Here is a 24,349-nt window from a genome sequence, read left to right as displayed (position 1 = left end):
GGTCATTTCCAAGTTGGATTACTGCAATGCACTATATGTAGGAGTGCCCTCGAAGACCATCCAGAAATTGGTGACACACAGTTTTGGGTACCCTATGTTTCACCCATATTATAGCACGGCTGGATACATTGTACAGGTTCCCAGTTTCTTTCCAGATGTGATTGAAGGTGTTGGTTATTAGCTTTAAAGCCCTTAATGGCACAGGATCATGTTTTTTGTGGGGCTCTCTTTCCCTGAGGGTATCTGCCAGCTCCACTAATTCTGGAAGCTGCACTAACTCCCAGGGGGATTCCAAACACAATTCAAAGTGCTGCTCATGTCCTATAAAATTCTCTGTGGCTGAGGACCAAGTTACTTGTGGGACTGTCTATCTCCGATTGCCTTGCTTGTCCCACCAAAGCCATTCCAGGTCTTGACTATCATTTTGTGGGATATAGAAGCCAGGCCTTATCTTTCATTATGCTTGCCCTGTGGAACACTATGTCCCCAGAGATTTGGATGACCTTGACCAGGGGCCTTCAAACTTGGCCCTTTTATGACTTGTGGACTTCAACTCCCAGACTTCCTCAGGCAGTGTGTCTGGCTGAGGAATTCTGGGAATTGAAGTCCATGAATCATAAAAGAGCCAAGGTTGCCTACCCCTGCACTACATCAAACTGGCACTCTAGGCTGTAGGCTTCCTATAGTCATTCCAGTAAGTTGGGCTGCTATTAACTGTAATATATAGGTGTGTATGTATATACTGTATATAAGTAAATATATAGAAAAGGTTTCAAGCATCTGCATACTCAGAGCAGGAATAAAAGTGATTTTTCCCACTGAGATAGTCCCTTGCATGTCCCATCTCCAAAAGAGAGAAAATGCATCACAGATACAGAAGGAAACACATAATGTAAATGGTAATTCATAGGTAGGAATATAAATTCAGAAAGCAGAACATTACAGAAAAGCCAAAACAAAACAAAGCTAATGGTGTTTTCCAGAGGAAAATATCTAGACTAATATCAAAGGACTACTATATCAGTTTACCTAAGAAAAAAATTGCCTTAGTACAAATTGAATAATTTTAAGAGAAGTACAATATAGCTTAGCATGGCAAGGGAGATTCATCAGATGATTAGTTTGCCTCCCTTCCCTTTTGCTTATGTGCTAATTCTTGACGGTCAACTTCAACCTTCAGCTTTACACAAGTGCAGTAGTTTATTCATTCAAGTCTAATCAAAACAAACCAAGGCTTAGTACCAATACTAATTTTAATATATTGAAAATACTTTAGTAGTAGGAGTAGTCATTGTATATGCAGAGTTGTCTTAGAAAAACAACAACTTTGCAGCCAGTACTTAGATGGGAAAAATCTATCAGCCTAACTTTTCCTTGCTGAAAAAAGTTCTAAATTAAAATTGAATGGGTTGCCAACTTGGCTGACAAGACTTACATCAATAGTACACAGTATAGGTCTTTATTCAGCCTTAGCTATGCTACGTTAGACATGAATTATTGGGTTACAAGTCACACCTCGAAGATTACTGGGTCACAGGTATGATTGTCTTGAAATAGCTTACTTTTTATTTTTAAAGAAAGGTAAAGATAAAAGAACCAGGAGGTGTGTTTCACTTAATATTTAATTTGTCTTAATCAAAAAAGGAAGCAGATCGGGGGATATATAATGGTATTTAGTAAAGAGGAAACAGTTTGATTTTTAGCTCCATGACCACAAAAACAAGTACAATTTACTTATTTAATTGCTTATTACTACTGATCAGAACTCCAATCAAACAAAAAAGAGGCGAGAATCCATCAAAGAGTGAAATACTTTACTGTGCAACTATCTGGTTTAAGCATATTAAGCATGTATATTAATCTAAGGGAGCCATTCAACAGGTACATTATCAATTATTAACCCCGGTGAAAAAAGAGTTAGAGACATCTTCCCCATCCACTAGCAGGCATCTGAAAAAATTTGATAGGCTTTTAATATATTCTTTAATTCTAAATGTGAAGGTATTTTAGTTGAATATTTCATTGGATCACCTTTCACTGCAACATAAGAAACAACTTCCGGAATTCTAAAAATGCACCTTCAACCTTAAAGGTGCAATTTCTGATCTATTTTATATGTCTATATCTTTTTAGAAATAAGATTTGCTGACTTTGGTGGAGTTCATTCTGTTACATATATATGGGACAGCAATCATACCCCCCCAAATCTTTCATTTCAACCTTTGTGTATATTATCATCAAAATAATGGTAAAGAAAAAGGTATTAGTAGAAGAAGAAAAATGTGCAAGTTTAAGGGAAAAGAGTATTAATAGGGGAAAAGTATTAGGGGAGGGGAATCATAAGAAAGAAATTATTCCTAACAGTCATATGAAGACTAAGGGTGTTCAATGGTAAGAATTCTGATTATGGGGAGGGAAGGAAGCAATAAAGGGGATACAAAATGGGATTGAGCATTCTGGAGAAAAATGTGTCTGAATCTGATTTGGAACATTTTCCTTGCCACACATCATTGCAACTCTCATTTGTTTTTGATTGTGTTTGTACTACACGAATAAGCATATTCTGCTGTTAGCTTCTGTATGGGTTGCTTGAATAAATGAAACCTTTTGTTGTCTTTGATGGTAATTACTGGCAAGGGAAACTTGCAGCAAGAATGCTCCAATCTTTTTTCCCCCTGCACAGTGAAAAATCAGACTTAAAGCCAAGTTTCTTTATGTTGCTGTACTCTCCCTTTCGTTGCCAATTGCTAGCTTCAGCTCAACCCTCCGAGTGTGTCTGAACATTTCCATTGTTATTACTTAGCAAGGATTGTGTAATCTTAGATATTTCAGAAATTTGGGATCACCGATACATACTTGACGGAGATGGATTACCTAAGATTGTGGTAGGTGAGCAAGAGCCAGTCTTGCCCGATCTGATGTGTTGATGGTTACAGCTCCCAGAATTCCTAGCCAGCATATCATGACGTCAGAAGGTCAAGATTTCTTCTCCCAAAGCATTTGAAGGATAGCACATTGAGGAAAGCTGGGTTAATCTACCCCCACAAAATAAAAGCAATACACTCTGCACCCTGTAGGCTTTATCAAAAGAATAGTAAATCTCGTTATTGCCATGTGCTTCCCTGAAACAAGAGAGGCAAGTCCCCAGTTGCTACATTCATCATAAAAGCCTTTTCTTTGAAAGGGAGAGGCATCAAGAGTGGCCGGGACATCGTGGCAGAGTTATTGCTATGGATAAGGTATAATTCTCAGGAGAAACAGCACCTTTCAAACTTTCCTCCTCTACCTGGTTATTAAAAGTAGGAGACCCCTGTCCTCTTTGGCATGACAATCATGCTCTCTGATTTCTTCATATACGCAAAAACCTATTTTTTTTTTCATCTGAACTAATTCAGAGTAAGTGAACCAAGCAGTAGCGAGCATAACTAAATAACAAAGGTTTTATCAGAATCAGCCTTGCAATTCCTTGGAGCTTCACTTTCACAGATATTGTAACTGCTGTATATTTCTCTTCCAGAGTTTGGCAGATTTAATACACGCACAGACACACAATGAGGGCAAAGGGAGATGGTAATGGCTGGGAGCATGGCTTTTTCTTCTAACCAAGATCTGTTTTTTTCTCCCCACATCCACAGCCTGATCATGCCTACACTCAGACTGAAATTAAAAGTCATAAAGAAATGGAGATGGTTTGGGCTTTGTGAAAATAATCCTCTCTTGTGCGGTGTTATTCCTGTTTATTTAACAGCAAAATGCCGAGGTTTGCTGCGTAAGTGGAAACTCTCTGGCATAATTGTCCCAGAGATACCATTTCAATGGTCTCTGTACTCCCTTCTACATATTATTTGCTTCCAGATTGTTTATTTGAGAGTTACTGAGTGGGATATATTTTTCCCCAGACCTCATCAGTGCTTACAGAGGCAATCCAGGAGTGTTGTGCAGACTGTGATCCTATACAGATTTATCTGGAAGAAAGCCCCATTGAATAAAGCACAGACTCAGCCTGACCAGATCTACTTACTCTAAAATACAATTTGCCGTGCAAAGGCGCTATATGTAAAAAAAGAAAGAGCTCCTTATCCTTTAAGGATCAGGAATGGTTGGAGAACAAAAGATATTTTTACACAGTTTTTAAAACAAGCAACAATCCTACCTTCTTTCTCACCTGTTGGGGCCTACTGTAGATGGAGGCTAATTTACAGGAAATAATTTAGTATAGCTGCTTTTTTTGAGCAGGGAAACTCCAGAAATATTTCTCAAGTAATTTCCACATAGTTGAAAGCCAGGCCTGATCTCCATTGTAATAACACAGTTTAGTTCTTGACCAAATTGGCTCACTTTGGCAAGGACAATACATTTGCATGACCTTCCGTGCAATGTATAAATAATCTTTCGGTGCACCTCCCCTGCCATCTATTCTGTCTCTTCTTGATAGCTGCTGTCTTCCAATTGTATCCTACACTGTACACTAATATACTATAAATATAACAGTTTGGGGCAAGATTCCTCCTCTGGATTCATGATAAAAGTCCATGTATATATTCACATATGAATGAGACGGAGGATGCTCATCAATAACAGGCTCCAAAATTAAATTAATATTTTGCTTAAAGTCTTTAGTCCTCTTATTTCCTGAGAACAACACTAACAACATGGGCGTTTATCCAAAAGCCTAAAAAAATAGAGCTAAATCAATTAGAATATTTGTATAACGGCTTTGGAAACCCCTATCTAACATAAATTGGATATTAATAATATTAATAACTTAATAATTTACATAATTGTTTCAATGATTTACTGTTACTATTATCTCTGTGCCTTTTAATTGAAAAAAAAAACACCCCTACAAACAAAGTAATAATTGTACCACCAGCAGTGTGGTACCTTTTGATTTTCAATTACAGAGGTCTCGTCTCCTCTCTATTTTGCTTTTTTAATATAGATAGTCCTCGACTTACAACAGTTCATTTAGTGACTGCTCAAAGTTACAATGGCATTATAAAAAAGGGACTGTGACCCTTTTTCACAGTTACAACCTTTACAGCATCCCCATAATCACGTGATCAAAATTCAGATGCTTGGCTACTGATTCATACTTATGACCATTGCTGTGTCCCAAGGTCATGTGATCCCCTTTTGCGACCTTCTGACAAACAAAGTCAATGGGGAAGCCAGATTCACTTAACAACCTTATTACTAACTTAGCAGCTGCAGTGATTCACTTAACAACTGTGGCAAGAAATGTTGTAAAATGGGGCAAAACTCAGCAAATTCTCTCTTAACAGTATAAATTTTGGGCTCAACTGTGGTCATAAGTCGAGGATAAAGCTTGCTTATGCATAATTTTAGGACTTCAGATGCCTTACTATTTTATTTGGTAAGATAATTTGGGTTTTCCCTCTGGTTAAAATGGAGTAACATTGAAGTGGTTAATAATATACTCAAGTTCAAAAGGATAATAATATATGCTATTACAGTGTATAAATATATATGAAGCAAACAGTGAGAAAATAGGAGGGATTGGAAAGTTGGGAGGGGGGAAATCTGGAAAAAGCCAATGATAAACCACTTCCAAATTGCTGCCAAGAAAATCACATGGATGCGTACATGAAGTTTCCCAGAGGTAAACTCAATTAGAAAAAGAATGTTATTTTTTGAAGGTAGGAAGAGAATTCCAGAATGGAAGGCTTGAATGAGAAAAAAATAAATATTCTCCCTCTCATACTTGAAATGTAGTTGTTAGTAGAAAAAGGGGAAGAGCTTATGAGACCTCTGGAAGATAAACTCACCCTTACATGGAATTGCATGCTAGCTAGGCAGCTCCAATTGTCATGACAGAGTCATTATCTTGGGATGTCATCTAGATTGGTGTGGCCTGTGGATTCCTGACAAAGAGGGCAATTTAGCTCCACCATCATTGTATTGGATCCCTCCACCATCATTGTATTGGATTCATTAACTAGATCCCAAACTGGTTAGTGAAAGCTTCCAGGAAAGTGATAGGAGGTGGATGTGGATGGCGATCACTGCGTTCTTTGGTATGGAGGTTATGCTACCTACTTTGAAAGAGAAAGTGGTATGTCCTCTCCTCTAGAAGCCATCACTTGACCTAATTATTCTGATCAACTGTTGCCCTGTAGTTTTAGGGAAGGTTATTGAGAAAGTGGCAGGACTGCAACTGCAGAATATTCTTGATGAAGTTATGATTTGCTACCTGGGTTCAAGCCTTGATAACTCTAGTTGATGACTATGGAGTCCTTGGCATTAACTTGTATAAGCAAGATATTTGGGTGGCTTGCAAGATTTGAAGGTGATGGACAATGCACTGCAGTCCATTGGAGGGAGAAACAAGACTTTAATTTATCCCTAGCAAAACAGAGAGGCTATGGAAGCCTCCTGATTTTGGAAGTAATCCATACTTAACTTTTGAAAGGGTTCTGCTTCCCTGCATAGAACACTAGTGTCATCCTCCTCCTTACACGTACAGTCTGAGTGTCATTCATAGCCTTGTCACCTCATGTATGGACTGCTGCAATTTGTTCTATGTGGGACTGTCCTTGAAGATCAACAAGAAGCTTCAGCTGGTCTGGAATACAGCAGCCCCAGTACAAATTGCCAATTAGCTTCCAGGGGCTTAGGATCAGGGTATTTGCAAGATTGGCTATTCTATGTCGAAATCTACCCACCTAGTAAGCTCCAGGATAAAGGGCAGTGGTGGGATTCAGCCAGTTCACACCACTTCAGCAGCTAATTTTTTGTTGCCAAGGCCCAGAATGGACTTCCGGAAGTGGCATCCACACAGAGAACCAGTTGTTCACATATTTGAATCTCACCACTGATAAAGGGCCTTATTCCAGCTTGCCATGCTGAAGGAATGTCAACATCAGGGATCCCAGGATGACCCTTCTTGATGATTTTGACACTTGTCTCTAGAGCAGCGTATCTCCAGAGATAAGGATGGCCTCATCTCTGTTACTGTTCTGAAGGGCAGTGAAAACATGGCTTTTAAGGAGGAGTTATTGAGAAGGATGAAATATCGATTTTTTCTAAAGAAGTGATGACATGGGGCCGAATGATTGAGATTGTTATTTTTTTTGCTAGCTTATTGGTGTATTCTATACTTGTATCCTTAATTGAGCCATAATTACTTAAATTTGGTAAGCAACTCAATGTCAAAACATTGGATAGTATAGAACTTTGTGTAAATAAGCAATTAATGAACAAATAATACTCTTTGTTTAAACCAAAATCTATCTTTTTGTCCAACAAAGAGCTTTTGGGGTTTAAAAGTGTTTGACTTATTCATTATTTTTGGGTCTTTATATCCAGCTTTGTGTCTACTTTATTAATAGTTTCTTGACTAATGTGAAAATGTTAAACTTCTCACTGGCATGAAAAGTTATTTTTAATGGAGATTAGCCTCTGGCTTAAATTTCTCTGCTTTTCATATTTGTTGTTGTGGGAAAGATGAAGTCACAGTTTGTTCTCTGATTTGACTAACCTGGCATCGACTCATGTCAGAATGCAGAGAAAGAACAGATCAGCTTAGATATTTTGCCCCTTGAAGTGAAATACAAGTTATGGGTTCCCTTCGCTCCATTCCTAAAGCAAAAGACTTGGAGCTGGGACACCAAAAGCCAGTTGGTGTGAATTTCAGCCTTGGAGATGGGATCTCCTCTACTTGATTTGAGGACAGCAAAGCTATTCCACTCTAAGAAGGTGATATGGCATACATAAGAGTTATAAGTCTTTCATATAATATTGCTCTGTTAAGCCACTTTGGTGGCATTCACACAACTTAGATACTGAATTTACCTATTCTGGGCAGTTGCACCAGATATTAAACCATAAACAGTTGAATTAATCATCATTTCAAACTAACAAATAACCAAGGTTAAAATTAACCAGGTTTAATGTGTTATACAAATGTAATTCTTTATCTCATTAATTCCTTAGCCCAGGGGTCTCAACTTTAAGACTTGTGGACTTCAACTCCCAGAATTCTTCAACTCCCAGAAGTCCACAAGTCTTAAAGTCGCCAAGGTTGAGGACCTTTGCCTTAGCCTATTCAGTGTGTTACACAAACATAGAAAATATAGAGTTTCCATTCTCAACTATCACTGGGAGCAGTGTAAACTAGATTGATATAATTTGAGTAGAATATAGACATATATAGAAAATAAGGAGCTAAATCAGAGTTTCCCAAAATCATGCTAAAGTAGAACACATTAGCCTGTAATCAACAGGGGCTCAAGAACTGTACAGAGTGTATGCTAGGGGTCTTCAAACTTGGCCCTTTTATGACTTGTGGACTTCAACTCCCAGAATTCCTCAGCCAGGCACGTTGGCTGAGGAATTCTGGGAGTTGAAGTTCACAAGTCACAAAAGAGCCAAGTTTGAAGACACCTGGTGTATGCTACAATCTCACTATCAAGTAACATTCTTTTCTTTGGAGCTTTACACATTTTCCCCAAACTAGGAACTTACCATAGCCCAGGACTGGCATGGCCTGCTGCAGACAAGAGGGGGCCTCTTCAGTCTTCATCCTCCAGGCCTGGCAGCAGACGATGGGCCTGTCAAAGAGAAGCTACTCATCAAAATAGGAGCGATAAGGAGAGACAGAATAGCTTATGCCGTACTCAGATAGGAGAAAGAGGGGAAAGTGTTTATTTTCCATAAATATATCTTCGACCTGCCAGCTAGGAAACTCCAAATGGGGTAAACAATCTAGTTAGTGAGAGACTGTTTTGGATTTTGGAACTGGACTGTCATCATTTCTTTTCTAGCCTCATAACGTGTCATGTGTCTCTAGCAACTACATCAGGGATAGACAATCTGCAGGCAACATATCATCCTTGACTGCAACAAGCTCAGCTCTTGAAATGCTTGAAAGGTCTATGGCAAATCTGTGGACACTGCAATGCAAGGCTGTCGATGATTTTTAATTTTTTTTTTTGTACCACTGCTCCAGGTAAAGCCTAAATAAGTTTTTCCAACCATAAAAGCATCTTATCAGTGAAACAAATTTCTGAAGAAAGTAGCGTGTTGCTTTTTGCTGGATGATTTCAAGCAGAAGCTGGACAGTTGTCATGCTGAAGTGAGATGGGCAGCAGACAACTCAAATAAATAAATAAAATGTCTGTGTTCAATTTCCTGCATAAAGCTAGAAATTGCACTAACTAATCTTGATTGTCTGTTTCATCTCCATGACTGTATGAGTCTGCTATTTGTAGATGGAGGCTTTGGCATGTTCTTATTCATATTAGAGGAATCACGTTCTATACTTAAAGGCATAGGAGCAAGGCTATACTTTTTCTGATCAGTTGGCAATGCTCTCCCAGTAGTTCTCCAAAGTTATCACTGAACAATGGGGTTATTTTTTTATCATCGTATAATAAAGATAAAGAGAAACTTCATGTATTGTATAAATTGTAAAGTGATCTTGTTTTTTTAGGTTTTCTAAAGTTAGGGTTTTATGTCAATCTAGACAATGATAGTTATGAAACAAATATTAGTCTGTGGTTTAGAGAGATGAGTGAATTCAGTTAATCAGCTCACGGTCAAGGTAAAATCCACATAATTCTTATTTCATAATAATTTAGGGTCCCTCAACTCTATAATAAACAAATATCCTCACTTTTAATAACATGTTTGCAAGAAATAGCATGAAAGATATGTTACGTGGTTACCTGGGAGACCTGAGATCTCATTAGTTTTTTAGAGTCAAATGGGAAATTTCTATCTCTAAAAGTGTGTTTCTAATGTCAAATGAATTCTGATCATGATTATTCAGAAGGCATGCCCTTCTTTGTACTTGTCTGTAATATTTTAGGACTGAGCCTAAGATTAAATCAAAATTACAATCGCTGTAACACAGATTGCAGTTGTCAAGAATTCAGCTGTATTTAGCAAGTTTTTGCCATTGTAGAATTAAGATATTTTTTGTTTCTTTGCAAATGTCAACATCTTTCCTTCACATATTCCTATTTTTCTGCAGTTTCTCCCCCTCAAGAACCATAGTATTACAGTAATAGAAAGTGTAATAACAAATGCAATGTCTACTTTTCTATGAACTCTATATCTCCCCAGATATGTAGTACTACAGTGCCCATCGTCCCTAACCCCAAGACAAGTAATAACCATAGTGTCTAAGAATTGTGCCATGGCTGACAGATCTGGACCGCAACTCTCTGAACCACCCCTAAGTGACCGTGAAAGCTCTACCACTTTGCTGCCATCTAGTGGTTTCCTGGATTCGTGCAGCCCAGATTGTGGCTGTTAACATTGATGGTTGACTTTCATCCCCCTTTTGTACTGTTGTGAAGGAGCTGGTATATATTTACACACACTGCTCTGAGGCTATTGGCTTTTTGTAATGTTTTAGGACAAAAGATTGATACTGATAGTGGGTCTTGATTAGGGCAAGTTCTGGGCATCTTCTTAAAATTTAAATGAACTTTGCAGTTCCAGTCTTTGGCTTGTATAGTAAGATAGTAATAGTAGATAGAATAAAATAATATAGTAATTATTCTTTGTTCCTTGTTTTAAATGTGTCTCTTTGTGGGAAAATGGCAAAACCAGTGGTGTAACTCATGCAAGAATGCTTCCTTTTGTGGAGGTAACCAATTTAGAGGGAATTCTTGAACGTACCAGCATCAGACTCCATTCAGACACACCCTACTACACAAATCAAGCAAAGGAAGGGGGCAGAACCAAATAGTAAATCATTCAGAGACACAGTGAGACAGCCTCTTCTGTGAGGCTTTGAACTCATAGAAGCATTTTTATTATTTGAAGTTATTCCCCTGGGCAATAACTAATCAACATGAAATTGATCTCAAACCTAAACCAAGGACCCAAACCCAATACAACGTTTGAATCTGAAAGTGAAATATTAAATTAAAACACAGTTAACTTATTTGTGACTTAGAGGTACATGAACCCATTTAACATGGCTTATTCAGTAAACATGGTTAAGCCTTAGTATGTTATGGGAACTCGGCTCCAGAATCCTACTGCAGTTCCAATAACCAGGAAAGAAACTGTGCAACTGTATTACGTTAACTACAATCTTATTCCCACTTATTTGAAGAAAAAAAAAGGTCTATTTAACTCAATGAAGTCTACTTCTATGAAATGCATGCTTTTCTGAGAAACTGCATAGGATAATTCCAATGGAATATCCTACTTACATTTTCCTGGGTTTACCTCTGAGAAAACCTGAATAAGTCAGTTACGTTTGCCCAGCCAGACAAAAACAAACGTCTATGGAGATTCTCAGTCATCCAGATCATGGTTGTCCCAAAGGTGTTTTTTCCAAAAGGCAACTGGATTTTCTTTGTTTTTTTCCATGAAGACTTTTGGATGAGAAGCAAAAAGTCATCAAGGGAAAAAAAAAAGAGAGAGAGAGAGAGAGAAATCCAGTTGCTTTTTTAAAAAAGCGTTTTTGGAACTCCCAGCCAGCCAGGCTTTATTAAGGACATCTCAAAAAGTATTTTAAATCGTGGTGATTCAATGAGGGGGTTGAACAATTGATTGGAGAGGCCAAAAGGATATTACATGAATGCTTCGGGGAAGGCCCCAATTGCCTCCTGTGTCCATCTGATGACGAGCCCATTACGCACACGCACCTCTCTACGGTCACTTGTCTCGTTCGCGGTTCTTTTATCAGAGCGATGGTTACAGTGATTTAAAAAATAAATAAACAAGGGAAAAACCAAGACTGGCTGATCACTTCAAACTCCGCCGCAATCGCCAACGTCGTCCAGATTGCTCGGGTCCGGCTATCCGGGGTCGGGCGCGCGGGGGGGGGGGGGGATAAGAACGGTGCGAGAACCAACGTTCCAACGGAAGTTTTCTCTTCAAAGGCGGAGAATTTCACTTGTGCCGCGAGGGTTCGAATGCGCCGAAGCTCGAAACGGACGAAGCTTTTTGGCTGTTGGGAAGGCTCCGCGCTCGGTTGGCAATCAAATCCGTTCCTTTGAGCTTCTTCTGCTTCTTTTTTTAAAAAGATCTTTTCAAAACCTTTGGACTAAATACTTAATTCTCTTCCTAACAATAACAACAACAACAAACTAAACTCTCTAGAATGCCGTGTAAAGAGTTTTCTGATAATAAAAACTTAGCCATATAAGGAATGTTGGTTTTTTCCACCCCCACCCCCCATTCAAGGATAAATTTAAACGAATGGCTAAAGTGAGGCGTTTGCTTTTAAGAAGAAATCCTGTGACATTTTAGCATTATTACAAAATCCGCGGGTAGAGCTAAATTTTGTGTCTTTGCATCTTCCTGTTTCGAACTTTGGAGCCCATTTGCTAAACGCGAATTTGTTTTTGAAGTGGCTATTCCTTGTTCTGACCTGGCTGACTTTTTATAGTAAATTCAAGGATGTTCTTGTCATTAAATATTTATATTTCAAAACTCCCTGGAAGATGCGAAGAAAGAAAGAAAAAAGAAAGAAGGAAGGAAAGAAAGAAAGAAAGAAAGAAAGGAGAAAATTAGGCATTAAATAAAATAATGCCAGCCTGATATGAATGATCCTGTAAATTTTAAACAGTAAATAAATAGATATATGCGAAAGCATTTTAACTCAAGGTAAATAATTGGATTTGTTTATAACCTAAGCTTATTTTCCCCATATGACATGCTTTGTAGGAGAGGCAGAGCAAATGATGCAAAATAAAGAGCTGATGAGATTGTTGGGGGAAATTGGGAAGTCGCGGTTCAAATCCCAACTATTCTTTGATCGTTCAGATAGAGAATGCTCTAACCTGCTTTAGCAAGCTGAGTGGATAAAATAGTTTGAGCTATTTGAAGGAAAACTAGACATAAAATCCAAATAACATTTTAAAATTAATTAGAAGTCATTTATCCAAATGAAAAAATATCCCTAAAAAAGATCAAATAATAAGAGACATGATATAAGCTGCTTTCTTTCCCAGTTCATACTAAATATATATTTTCTGTCCAAGTCCCATTTCCCTTCAGCCTCACTGGCTGATGCTTACATTACCCAAACCTTGTCTGTTTAAATATGGTTTGATGACTAGGCCACAATTGGGTGGGATCATACATGTGGCATCAAGCCCCCCCCAAAACAAACAAAAAACAAAAAACAATGTGCTTTACCAATCACAGTAATTGGGTTTACAATCTAAACCAAAATCCCATTCCATTTTAGCAACATTTATGAAGAATGTTTCTGTCGCTTGCAAGCTTTGATGGGATTGTAAATATATATATATATATTTGATGGGATTGTATATATATATATATATATATATATATATATATATATATATATATATATATATATATATTCACCATATCCATATATATGGAGATATGGATATGGATATGGATATGGATATATATGTATGTATGTATATGTATGTATGTGTATATGTATATGTGTATAAATTAAAATGTGAAAGGAAAACAATTTTTTGGGAAGCATTGGAAGTTTCTGATGCAAACATGAATATAATTCATAATAATTCATTCCTCCTCCTCCTCCTCCTCCTCATCCTCATCAAGTAGCCCCTTGAAATGTTCAAACATGTATAGGAAGATCTGTGCTGTCTCTGAGAAACATTTCCCACAGGTTTTTCACCCCCCCCCCTCTGTTGAGGAAGGGAACATTTTGTGATCTTTGCATATAAGCTGCTCAGGACAAGACCCACTCCCCTCCCCTCCACCCTAATTCACTGGCTATCACATCTGGGTGCATGTTTTTTTTGTTTTGTTTTTTAAAGAAAGGAATAATAATAATAATAATAAACCCCAGCCCAGTCGTTTTGCTCTTATTTCCAGAGAGAATCTTTACTCAATTTGCCAGATTGGTGGTTAGGGTCTAATTAACTTGCCTTGGAAAACTGTGCCCACCCAGTACAGGGGATTTTAAATCCCAGTTAAAAGTGCACAGCGAAGACCAAAGACGGGGTCTGTGCACAGCCTGGTAGGAATAGGGATCTGTTCGGGCCTTAGCCGTCCCTACAAAAGATGTGGGAAAGGAGGCGCAGTAGCGAGGACACGGAAGTTCTTCAGGATTGTAGAAAGTGTTATGACGGTCTTGTCGCAATACGCAACAACAGCACGGCCAGGGAGAAACCCACACGAAACCGACGACCTATGCAAAGTCAAAAAATAGGCACTCTGATTTATAAGTTGAGATCTTATCTAAGCCCTTGAAGGAAACGCCGACCAATTAGTTAAGCGGCCATCAATTATTTCCCATTAAAACTGCTGCCATTTTGCAAATGTGAGCAGCAAGAATAAAGCTCGGGAACTTACTCGAAATTGTTGTGAGGCTAAGTGAGACCACCTAGAATCCACCACCCTCCGTAAAGCAGCGAAATTAAGCACTCCCCGATATAGCGTAGACACGCCTCGATATAGATAGAGATGCATACACTTGTGTGGAAGGCTATAGATCAATCGTCCCACACTTTAGGAAGCATCTTATATACAAATACATATACATATACATATATATACATATATATATATATATATACATATACATATACACACACACCTCGTTGAAAACATCGGCCGCCGTCTGCAAGTTCCGCTTGGAGAAGCGATGGACAAACCATTACCGAAAGGCGACACTGAACTGCAGTCTTTACGGGTTAAGGTGCGTCCCTATCCCCATTTACCCGCGAGCAAGCCCCTTGCACTCAATAGGACTTTCTGCCGAGCAGACTCCTATTGAGTTGCACGATTCCTTCTCAACTTGTGCCCGGGAATAACGGGTTCGTTCCAGATGCTTTTGGCCGTATCAAACAACACTCGGTTATCCACAAAGAGAAAAATGATACTACCAGTTTGATAAAGTTCCTTTGAGTGTTTCATTTTTTGCCCCCCCCCCCGAATTAGAAAGAAGGAATTTGAAGGGAAAGAAAAGAGCCTTTCTCTCTTCTGACTCAAACGGGGTTAGACTTTCCTGCTTTCCCTTCATTAACAACCAACCTTCCCAATCCACTACTCCCCCCCACACTTAGGGTTAAAAGTCCCTATACATTTTTCCTTTCGGTTGTCTTCCGCCCCCTTCGCTCCACCTTTTCCCTAAGTCCACCTTGCACAACTGGAAGGCTTTCTAGGTCTCTTTTAAGTTCAGCAGAGGGGGTTGTTGTTGAAATTGTTCCAGGGCTCGGAGGGGCTTTTGGAAGTACTCAGCTCCAGCCCAGGTCCCTGGAAACGCACATTGCTTGCGCTCATGTACTTAACTAAAGTAATTTCCATTCCACCCTCTCCTTCGCTCAAAAGAAAAAAGAACTGGGAGCATTTAAAGGTGCGCAGATTTTAAACAAATGATTTGCAGAAATAGACTCGTCCGGCGATGGGCGTGGGGGGCCGTGGGGTGTGTGTGTGCGAGAGAAGACGACAAAACCCTAAGACCGACCAATAGCCGTGTTCTAACACGGGTGGGCAACTTGGCTTACAGCGTTTTAAATATGTGCGTGATTTATTTGGGAGCGATCCTCTCCCTAAGCAGTGCGGCTTATTCCGAGGAAGCCTGGAATTTACCATAGACTGTGTGCCCGCGGCGCGTGTTAAAGAGCACACGGCTAGAGAGCACAAGATCCCTGTGGATCCATCCCAAAGGCTTTATTAATATACGGTCCTGTTCTCCACAGGGGTCGAACGACCCCCTCTTTCTGGAATGACGCCCCTTCTCTTATTCCCCAGCAGTTAGGGTTGCTCCCTTTGCAACGGGGCGTTCCGCGGAGAGCCCGAAAGCATTAAGGGCTGTTGGTCCCTTGAACTGTTTGCGATCGCCCCCCCCCCCACGATCCCTTTTAACAGCCGCTCAAGTTAGTGACCAGCCGGTCTCTGCCTGGTGAAAATGAATTCCGCGATTTATTCTGCACACCCTCTCCAGTTTACCCTCCGGCTGGCTAGTGCCTTTGGGGGACCCCGAGAGGACACGCGCAATTTCTCCATCCAGTTTACTCACAGGGCGCCCGCTGTAGTTCTCTCCCCGGGCAGGTAAAAATCCACCGACACTCTCTCTCTCTCTCTCTCTCTCTCTCTCTCTCTCTCTCTCTCTCTCCCTCCCTCTCTCCTCCGCCCACACCCCTTATAATTAAGCAAACTTTCTAACGGTAATTAACTCCCTCGGGGGAGGGAATCTCTCGAGCCCATAAGTCATTTCTACGTGTGTGTGTGTGTGTGTGTGTGCGCGCGCGCGAGAAGGTTAGTCGCATCCGATTGTACCATACAAACTAGGTTGGTTATCCCCGCTCTCGCTCCCCCACCGACCCCCCCCCTCCCCACACACACCCCAGCCATCCTTCCAGTAGTTCGAAACCCGGGGAAGAGAGAAGGGAGTTTTCGGAACAAGCGCTCGCCCCTCGCTCAGCCCGCCAATCTTCCCCGCTTGCGGGGTTCTTAGTCCCAGCCTTGAACTAACCGCCAAGGTGGAAGCGGGTGGAGAAACGGAGAGGAGAAAACTGGAGGGACTCCTTCCCCCCCCCCAACCTCCCCTTCGCCTCGCCAGTCCATCATTCCGCCTTCCGAGGCTGCCCGCTGGGAGCCTCTCTAGACCCCTCTTCCCACCCGGCCGTCCGACTCGCAACCTACCGAGCTCTGGCGCTGTTTTTCCCTCAGCCTTCAGCTTCTGCCTTCAGCGGCGGTGGAGAAATGGGGAGAGGAGGAGGCGAAGGAGGAGGAGGAGGCGGGGGAGGCGGGGGAGGGGGAAGATGAAGGGGTGGGGGCTTCCCCCCACTATTGTCTAAAGCTTGCATGGGGGGGTGTGTGTGTGTGAATTCAACGTCAATTCTCCAGACATAACAAGTGGTGCGCCAGCAGGGATGTCTAGGAGCCCCTGAAGGCGCTGATACCCCCCCCCCCATCCCATCCCACCCCATCCCATCCCAACCCGTAACGCTACCTGTCATTCTGGAAGAAGGCAGGCAGCGCTGGCCGCGTTGGGTTGCAGAGCCCTGTCTGTGCCACCTCAACGGGACGAGAATCGGAGTAATCAGGTGTTGGAGGACCCAGGCTTGCCAGGGTCTTGGGAATAAATTGACTCGCACACCACGTTTAGAGTTCAGAGTTCCTCAAGTGGAATTCCACCCAGAAAGCAAACTCATGGAAGTGTAGCATTAGAAGCTATGATGGGGGTGGGGAGTTTTTCCCCAGTTACTATTGCAACAATTTGTTTACATAAACAACAACAAGCCCAAACATCTGATAAGAGAGAGGGAGAGGGGGGGGGGGAGAGAGAGAGAAAAGAAGGAGGAGGAGGAGGAGAAGGAGAAGAACGGAGGAAGAAGAAGGGAGAGAAAGGAGAGAGCAATAATTTCTTATAAATAGTTCAAGGGACTCTTGAGCTTTTCAGGAAAGCAATCTAGAGTCTGATCCGATGTTCCAGAATAGACTGTGGAACGTGGACTCCTGCCTGGAGTAAGTTTTCACACACTACATAAGTTAGGACCATAGCCTTGAGAACAATTAACCCGGAGAGGCAACATGAGGAATTGGACTGTGTTCTACATTTACGAGAATATCAGAAAAGGATAGGGCAGCCTTTGGCCACTGAGGATCTACTTCTGTGTCCTTCACCACCACCACCACCACCACCACCACCACCACCACCACCAAACATCAAATTCAGTTCCCTTTCAACATCGTGGTTTTGAAATACTGACAGTATGGTGGAAAAGCAGCTTCATGTCATAAAGAGAAGAACCTTTTACCGTCAACTGCCTAATTTGTGCAATTCACGGGAATAACATGATATTAGTTATCTGGGCTTCTCACAAAACAGGGACTGCTCTGACATATTGTTCCAAAGGTATCACAGCACTTCTGTATAAAGAGTAGAGCAGTGGTTCTCAACCTTTTTAATGCCGCAACCCCCAACCGTCGTAAGTCGAGGACTACTCAACCGGTCGTAAGTCGAGGACTACTCAACTGGTGCAGCACCGTTTGCAGAATGGGATTTTTGGTGGGCTCAGCAGGGCAGAGACAGCCTGGACAATTCCTATTGGCTTTTGAAAGCCAATAGAATTAGACTCTATTCAAGGGAGTCTATTCTATTGGCTTTCAAAAGCCAATAGAATAAAAGGGAGTAGCACAGCTAAGGAAAAGGGGGAAAAAATGGCGGACTGTGTTGTTTGGCGACCCCCGTGAAATGGTCGTTCGACCCCAAATGGGGTCCCGACCCACAGGTTGAGAACCACTGGAGTAGAGGAAGGCCACCACCTCATAATCCTGGGGAATGAAATCAGGTGGGCCAGAGATATTTTTAAACATACCGTTTTGCTTGATATTGTTCAGCCCACAAATTCTTGCAAGTCTACAATAAATCATCCACAGAGCTAACCACTGATGTTAATATCCTTCTAAACCAAAACACAGCCTCCTCCTGAGATGATTTGGCTAGCCTCCTGAAAAGCTGTGAAGGCTCTTCCTCCAGGCACTGGGGCCAGGATGTTAATATTAGTCTGCTTGTTAGTTTGTTAATGCGGGTGTGTTTGTTATGCTCTAATTAAGATATTTTAGGGACTGCAGCCTGTATTTTTGTTTTTAATGAGTGGTGAAATTGGTTTTGTTTTTATCTTGTTCATAGCCAAGAGTGCCTTTGATTGATGGGCATCCATATAAATATGCTAAATAAATAAAATAAATAAATTTTGTCCAGATTCCTCCCAAACATCCTATTTCTGCTTCCTCAGGATCTCAACCATGTCTGCTTTCTCAGGATTTCATCACTGTTATGGTTTAATTAGTTTGTCTTAACTGATTCTGAGTGGGCATTCTTACTTGGATCATATTTTTCAAAAATTCCATATGGGACCAAGTGGTTCAGAAATTTGCTGTGGACCCACTGATGGGCTAATCTTCTCTTCTAGATTTCTAAAAATATAGCCTCTCTCGTGATACCTCAGTGTTCAAGTAGGTGCTAAGCATACTGCATATACATACATATGGACACACACAAGTGGCAACCACAGTTTGTTTACACAGCAGTCTTGCAGTCCTTCAGTTCTATTAACCCCCTTTTAATGATCCTGTATTCCCTTAATTATTCAGGATAGAATAGAATAGAATATCTTTATTGTCATTGTGTAACTCACAATGAAATTAAGTGCTGTCCACAGTGCGCACTACACACAAGTAAAAACCACAAATAAGAACATACATTATATACACACATCCTTCACATTCTATTCATCATTGCGTTGCTTCTAATAGATTTGGGTGGGCGGATGGAGCTGAGCGTTTACTGGCCAGATGCCCTTCCTGATGCCACATGGAGTTCATAGCAGTATTTTTTTCTTTGCACCCTAGGAGAGAAATATCTGCCAGTAACCACCAGTAGGACTGAACTCTCAACCTTCCAAGTGCAAGTGTCTTTACCACTCTGCCACCATGCTGCCTTCTTCAGTTCTATTAACTGATTCAGTAGAAACCTTTCTGATTGGGCCAGTGAAATTCTTCCTGGATGTGATACTTCATATCTCAGCTAGACAGATGAGTCTCTTTTACAACTCTGTTCAATAGGCTTTACTGGCTTAAATATGTGTCTATGTGGAGGGACAGATGTCCATACAAACATTTCCATCTACTTCATGGAGCTGGCAGGGAAGATCCTGTTTATGACAGAAGGATTCTCCATTTTGTATTTGCTGGTTGTTTATCAAACCTATTTTGCCCATCCCTGAACAAGGCATATTTGTTGCGAGAGGCTGATGTGTAAAAAGAAGAGGTCTCTTCTGATTCTTTCCTGAAGGGGCTCCCATTTCCTGAATTTTGAAATTCCCAACCTCCTAACCAGATGCCCTAACTGAAAACAAACTCAGGCTGAGATTGGAAAAAGGGGAGCAGCTGGAGGATGTTTATAGAAGAGCAGCAGTGGGTGCCAGCCCTTTTGCACTCCCTCCCCAATTCTCTCCTTCAAATGCCTGCTCTGCATCTCTGTTTATATTCCGAGAGAGTATAGTTTTGCAGGCACATCTTTAGTGAGATGTTGTTCCTAAACAAGAAGTGCACCTGTGTGCCCACACGCACATTAGACAGGGATAAACTTCACAATTGTGATATCCACAGAATTTTTATTACCAAAATCCCAAGGTCCTCCTGCCATAAGCAAATACGGCACGTAACCATGGCTTCGACATGATACCAGTTCCTCGTTTCATGTCACGGGGTGTGCACTGGGACCAGTTACTGTATGTATAGAAGTAGAACAGTGGACTGGAATTCCCTGTAATGACCAAGGAATTATTATTCATTGGGGATAATCTTTGGTGAGGTGAATATTTTTTGTTCTCTTATTACTACCACCACCCCAGCCCTTCAGTACTGGAATGACTGTGGATCAGAATTCCAGGGGTGATAAGTGCCAATACATCTGGAGGGCATAAGGTTGGGGATGACCATGTTGAAAAAGTACAAGTCTCACATTCTTACTAGTCCACTGCAAAACACTGCAGGGAACCCTGAGAGTTGTAATCCTAAAACATCTGGCTCTGACAAGTGCTGGGACAACATCTCCATTGCCTTATCTCCTGGAGTTTTTCTGGGCCAGGGTGGCCCATATAATCCACTTTCACAGATGGTCTTCATGATGCTTTTGCCAGCTTGTGAGAATGCCAAAATGTGTGTGCGTGTGTCTAAGTTTTTTTCTTTGCTGTGAAAAATCTGGCATTTTTGGCATCTGATATATTATACTATCAGATGCCATATCGGGACTTTGGAAGGTAGCTCTTTCGTAGTCCCAATACATAAGGCAATCTTCCCTTGCTATTATTTAAGAATAGATATAATTGCCATTCCTATTCTTTTTTGGTTTATTCACATTTGTTTACATGTTGCACAAAAGTGTGCTGCATTTCTAGAATTTAGGCCTACTCCAATCTGACATTCACAATGTAGCTGCAGCCTCTCTGAGGCTCACATTTCATGTCTTCTTCTGCTTTAATGGCCACCATTGAAATGTAAGATGAAAAAAAGGTTCATTGAACTATTGTAAACCTCTTAGAAAACTTGACCGATCAATTTCACTTAAAAATAGAACTGTTCTCTAGTTCAATAACTCTTAGTCTATAATTCATATTTTCCACTGAATTCAGTGGAACTTCCCGCTAAGAAAAAGACTGCATTGCTGTTGATTCAAATCAGTTAAATGCTAATTTTATTCTGAAATAAAAAATGATGCTTAGATATGCCAATGTAAGGTAAAAATTTCCTTGACTCCTGGTGGCTTTATGCACACTTCCATGTAGTGGGTAATAATACAGAAATGGTTGGCCATTTGGGTCTATCACAGGATACACAATCTCAGGAGCACCAGGGAATGACTTCTAAGTATTTATCGGGACTATAAGGGTTAATTAATTTAATCCATGTATCATTGCTCGAACAATCTCATTCATCAATTGATTAACATCACATCAGCATCTTATAAAATTCCAAAGTCTGTGTGCATAACCTCACACTGAGCTTTTTTTACAGATCATCTAGAAAGGTAGATAGAGAATCGATCCCAAAATGACTATGACTCTCACAGTTCCAACTCACTGTAATTTAGCATGTACATCACTTATGATACGTATATTAGAACAGGATAGTACCATTATAAGTTCTTAGATTTTTGTTTGCTTCCCAGCGTCTTTCTTTAAAAGAATAAGCAAGAATGGCTTTGCCAGTTAGCATGGGGAGTGTGTGTGTCTAAGAGTGTTATGTCAATGCCTTGTTAACCTTTTAGCCTACTGAATTTTTTTAATGCTGATTTTCACTTTTCACTTGTAATTTTTAACCTTGCTCTTTCGTTTTTAACTGTGCTTTTAGTCATGTGTTTATATTGTTCATCATGTTGTGGTAGGCCAAGTAGGTGAGACAGGTGGTGTAGAAATTTAATGAATAAATGAAAAAGAAGAAAAGAAGAAAACAAAACAAGAGGGCACAAAAAAAAGCTTAGGCATTAAAAAAGAAAACAGTCTAATCATGTGCACACTCTGCCTTTTGGAAAGTCATACTGTTACAAAAATGTAAATTCTGAGATACTGACATTTTTTAAAAATGTTGCAGTTAGAAGAACAAACATCTGAAACATTTCTACTAGCATATATTCATATTTCTTTAAATTGCAACTCAAACCTCACTTATCTGGGAATAAATTCCAGTGAATAACAGGAATTTATGAGTGAAGATGGATAGGTTTGCACTGGGTGAGAAAGAGAGTATAACCACTGGAGCGATTCCTCCTCAAAGTCAAGACCTATTTGTTAACTGTAAGGTAACTACTGCTTCTTAACTCATAAAGTGAAATCTTTCAATAAAATGAAAGGAATAAATTAGAATAGACTAGAATAAAAATAATAAAAGCAAGGATAGAGGCTCTATTTATTAAAGCTGTTGAGATTTTATATGTGTGTGTGTGTGTGTGTATTGTATTATATTATATTATATTATATTATATTATATTATATTATATTATATTATATTATATTATAATATTATTATCCTTCCTTTCTTCTTATCTGGTCCAACTGGACAGAGATGCTATTTTATAATCATTGTTATATAAAGGTATGTATTATTCTTTTTGCAACAAGTCTTTATTTCCAAATAACATTAACCAATGTTAATTTCTTTTAGAAAGTCACATTATTCCTTTAACTTGAATGACTTGGGATACCAGTCTGACAGTGTGAAGAACTTGGATACAAGGAGATAGCCTGAGTTTTCCATGGTCTATAACTATTCTTTGTCCAGATGAGAATTTTATTCTTATCTCAAGCCTGGAATTTTAGAAAAGTCAAGGAGATGCCACCTTCCATTCATCATCTTCCTATGTCCCCCACCCCCTGCCTATTTCTTCTTTTTTTACCCATTAAAGATGATCACCTTAGGAAGCAAAGACTGGGGGGGGGGGGAGAATAGCATTAACTCTTTGGAATAATAGGTTATTTCCTAGCAATGAGAAGTTCGAACCAAGGAGCCTCTTTTTGTTTTCTTTTAAGGAATATTTTCAACAGCCACAGGCCACAGAAGGCTGGGTGGCAACATGTGATGTCACAGAAGGTGGAGCCATTTCAAAGGATTTTGTGGGCTTTTTTAGGTATAGCAAGCCTATCTCAGAATGCCTTGCTTTCCTTAAAAGAGAAATGTGAACTTTTGTGAAAAAAACAAAACCCAGAATTTTCCTATAAGAAAATCCAAAATGGGTGGGAAGATTTTGGCAGTATGATCCTGTGGTGTTCAAAGTGTATAATAAAGAAGGCTGGAAGCAGCACATGGCCTGTGAACAACCCATTTAATAAACATTTGGCATTTAGTTTTGTCTTTCCTCTTCTTAGACGTCTCTCACCTACCTCGTCATCATTTCTGCACTCAGATTTTTCTCTTTTATATGAATAATGCTGTTTCCTCTGTTCGCCCCTAAATATAACCAGTATCATGTGGTACTTTTCAGTGCAAATACCTGCTGCATTTTATAAAAGCTCCATGGGTACCGTATACAGGATAATATTTTTCTAAACATTTAATTTGATTTTGCTTAGTTTTGTAAATACTTCATGGGTACTACAGATAAACTCTTCTGTCTTTTTAAACATGTTTTGTCAAGTTTTGGAAGACACAAGAGTCTCTTTTTGTTCCACTAGCATGCTAGTGCTAAGTCACTGGTGCAGCTCCAGGGCCTTGCAAGTTTGTTCAAACTCCACGTTCAGCATTGCCAGTATCTTTTACATTTTTAAAAGCATACAGCTATCACACGCCTCCATTTAATCCTCCTTTACCAGATAGTGGCATAACACATTTTTCCCCCTTTTCAAACTGGATACTGTCATAGCTGGCATCCTGATTTCTAAAAGGGTTCTTTGGAGAAACAAAGGTCTGGATATTCAAATGATCACCTGTTTCGGAGAGATGGAGGAAAGGTAAACTCCACTAGAATATAAAACCTGGAGAATGAGATAACAGAAGGGGCTCTGAGTCTACACAACAAGAGGATATTTCAAGCTGATTGACAGCCCAGGACCAGCCATTAGCTTCCTGCCTCTCTGCCTCTCTGCAGTTGTCAGTACAGAAGTGAAATTCAACTATCAATCTGGTTAGTTTGACAGAAAAGGAAAAGCCATCATCTTGTCCTTTGCCTAAGTGATCAAATGTCTTCTTCTGACTATCTGCTTCTCAATCTTTTTAAGAAGTCATAAAAACATGCACTTATCTGAATTGAGGTCTGCAACATGTTGCTTTTCCAGCCTCGTTCAAATATTGCCTAGATGGGCATGGACACTATTGCTTAGAAATTAAGCCTATTCCACTACGGATGTCAAATGGCAGTATACTTAACCTAATCTTATGCCAAAGTTCTGGTTAGGAACCAAAG

The 24,349-nt window shown here is 40.1% G+C and overlaps 1 protein-coding gene across 1 annotated transcript in view; it reads right to left on the bottom strand.

Moving 5' to 3' along the window:
• Nucleotides 1-16,629, bottom strand: part of LOC120311167 (LIM homeobox transcription factor 1-alpha-like) — a 96,491-nt gene extending 79,862 nt beyond the window's left edge. The window contains exons 1-2 of the mRNA XM_039350356.1: nucleotides 16,588-16,629; nucleotides 8,488-8,573 (exon numbers count right to left, since the gene is read on the bottom strand). Coding sequence (XP_039206290.1) covers nucleotides 8,488-8,545 — 58 coding nt within the window. The 5' untranslated portion in view covers nucleotides 8,546-8,573; nucleotides 16,588-16,629. The remainder of the gene's footprint in view (nucleotides 1-8,487; nucleotides 8,574-16,587) is intronic.
• Nucleotides 16,630-24,349: the final 7,720 nt, after the last annotated feature.

The sequence above is a fragment of the Crotalus tigris genome, unplaced genomic scaffold, assembly GCF_016545835.1.
Source record: "Crotalus tigris isolate CLP2741 ecotype Arizona unplaced genomic scaffold, ASM1654583v1 scf7180000018323.1251302, whole genome shotgun sequence".
NCBI classification, from domain to species: Eukaryota; Metazoa; Chordata; class Lepidosauria; order Squamata; family Viperidae; genus Crotalus; species Crotalus tigris.
This window is presented reverse-complemented; position numbering and strand designations above follow the sequence as displayed.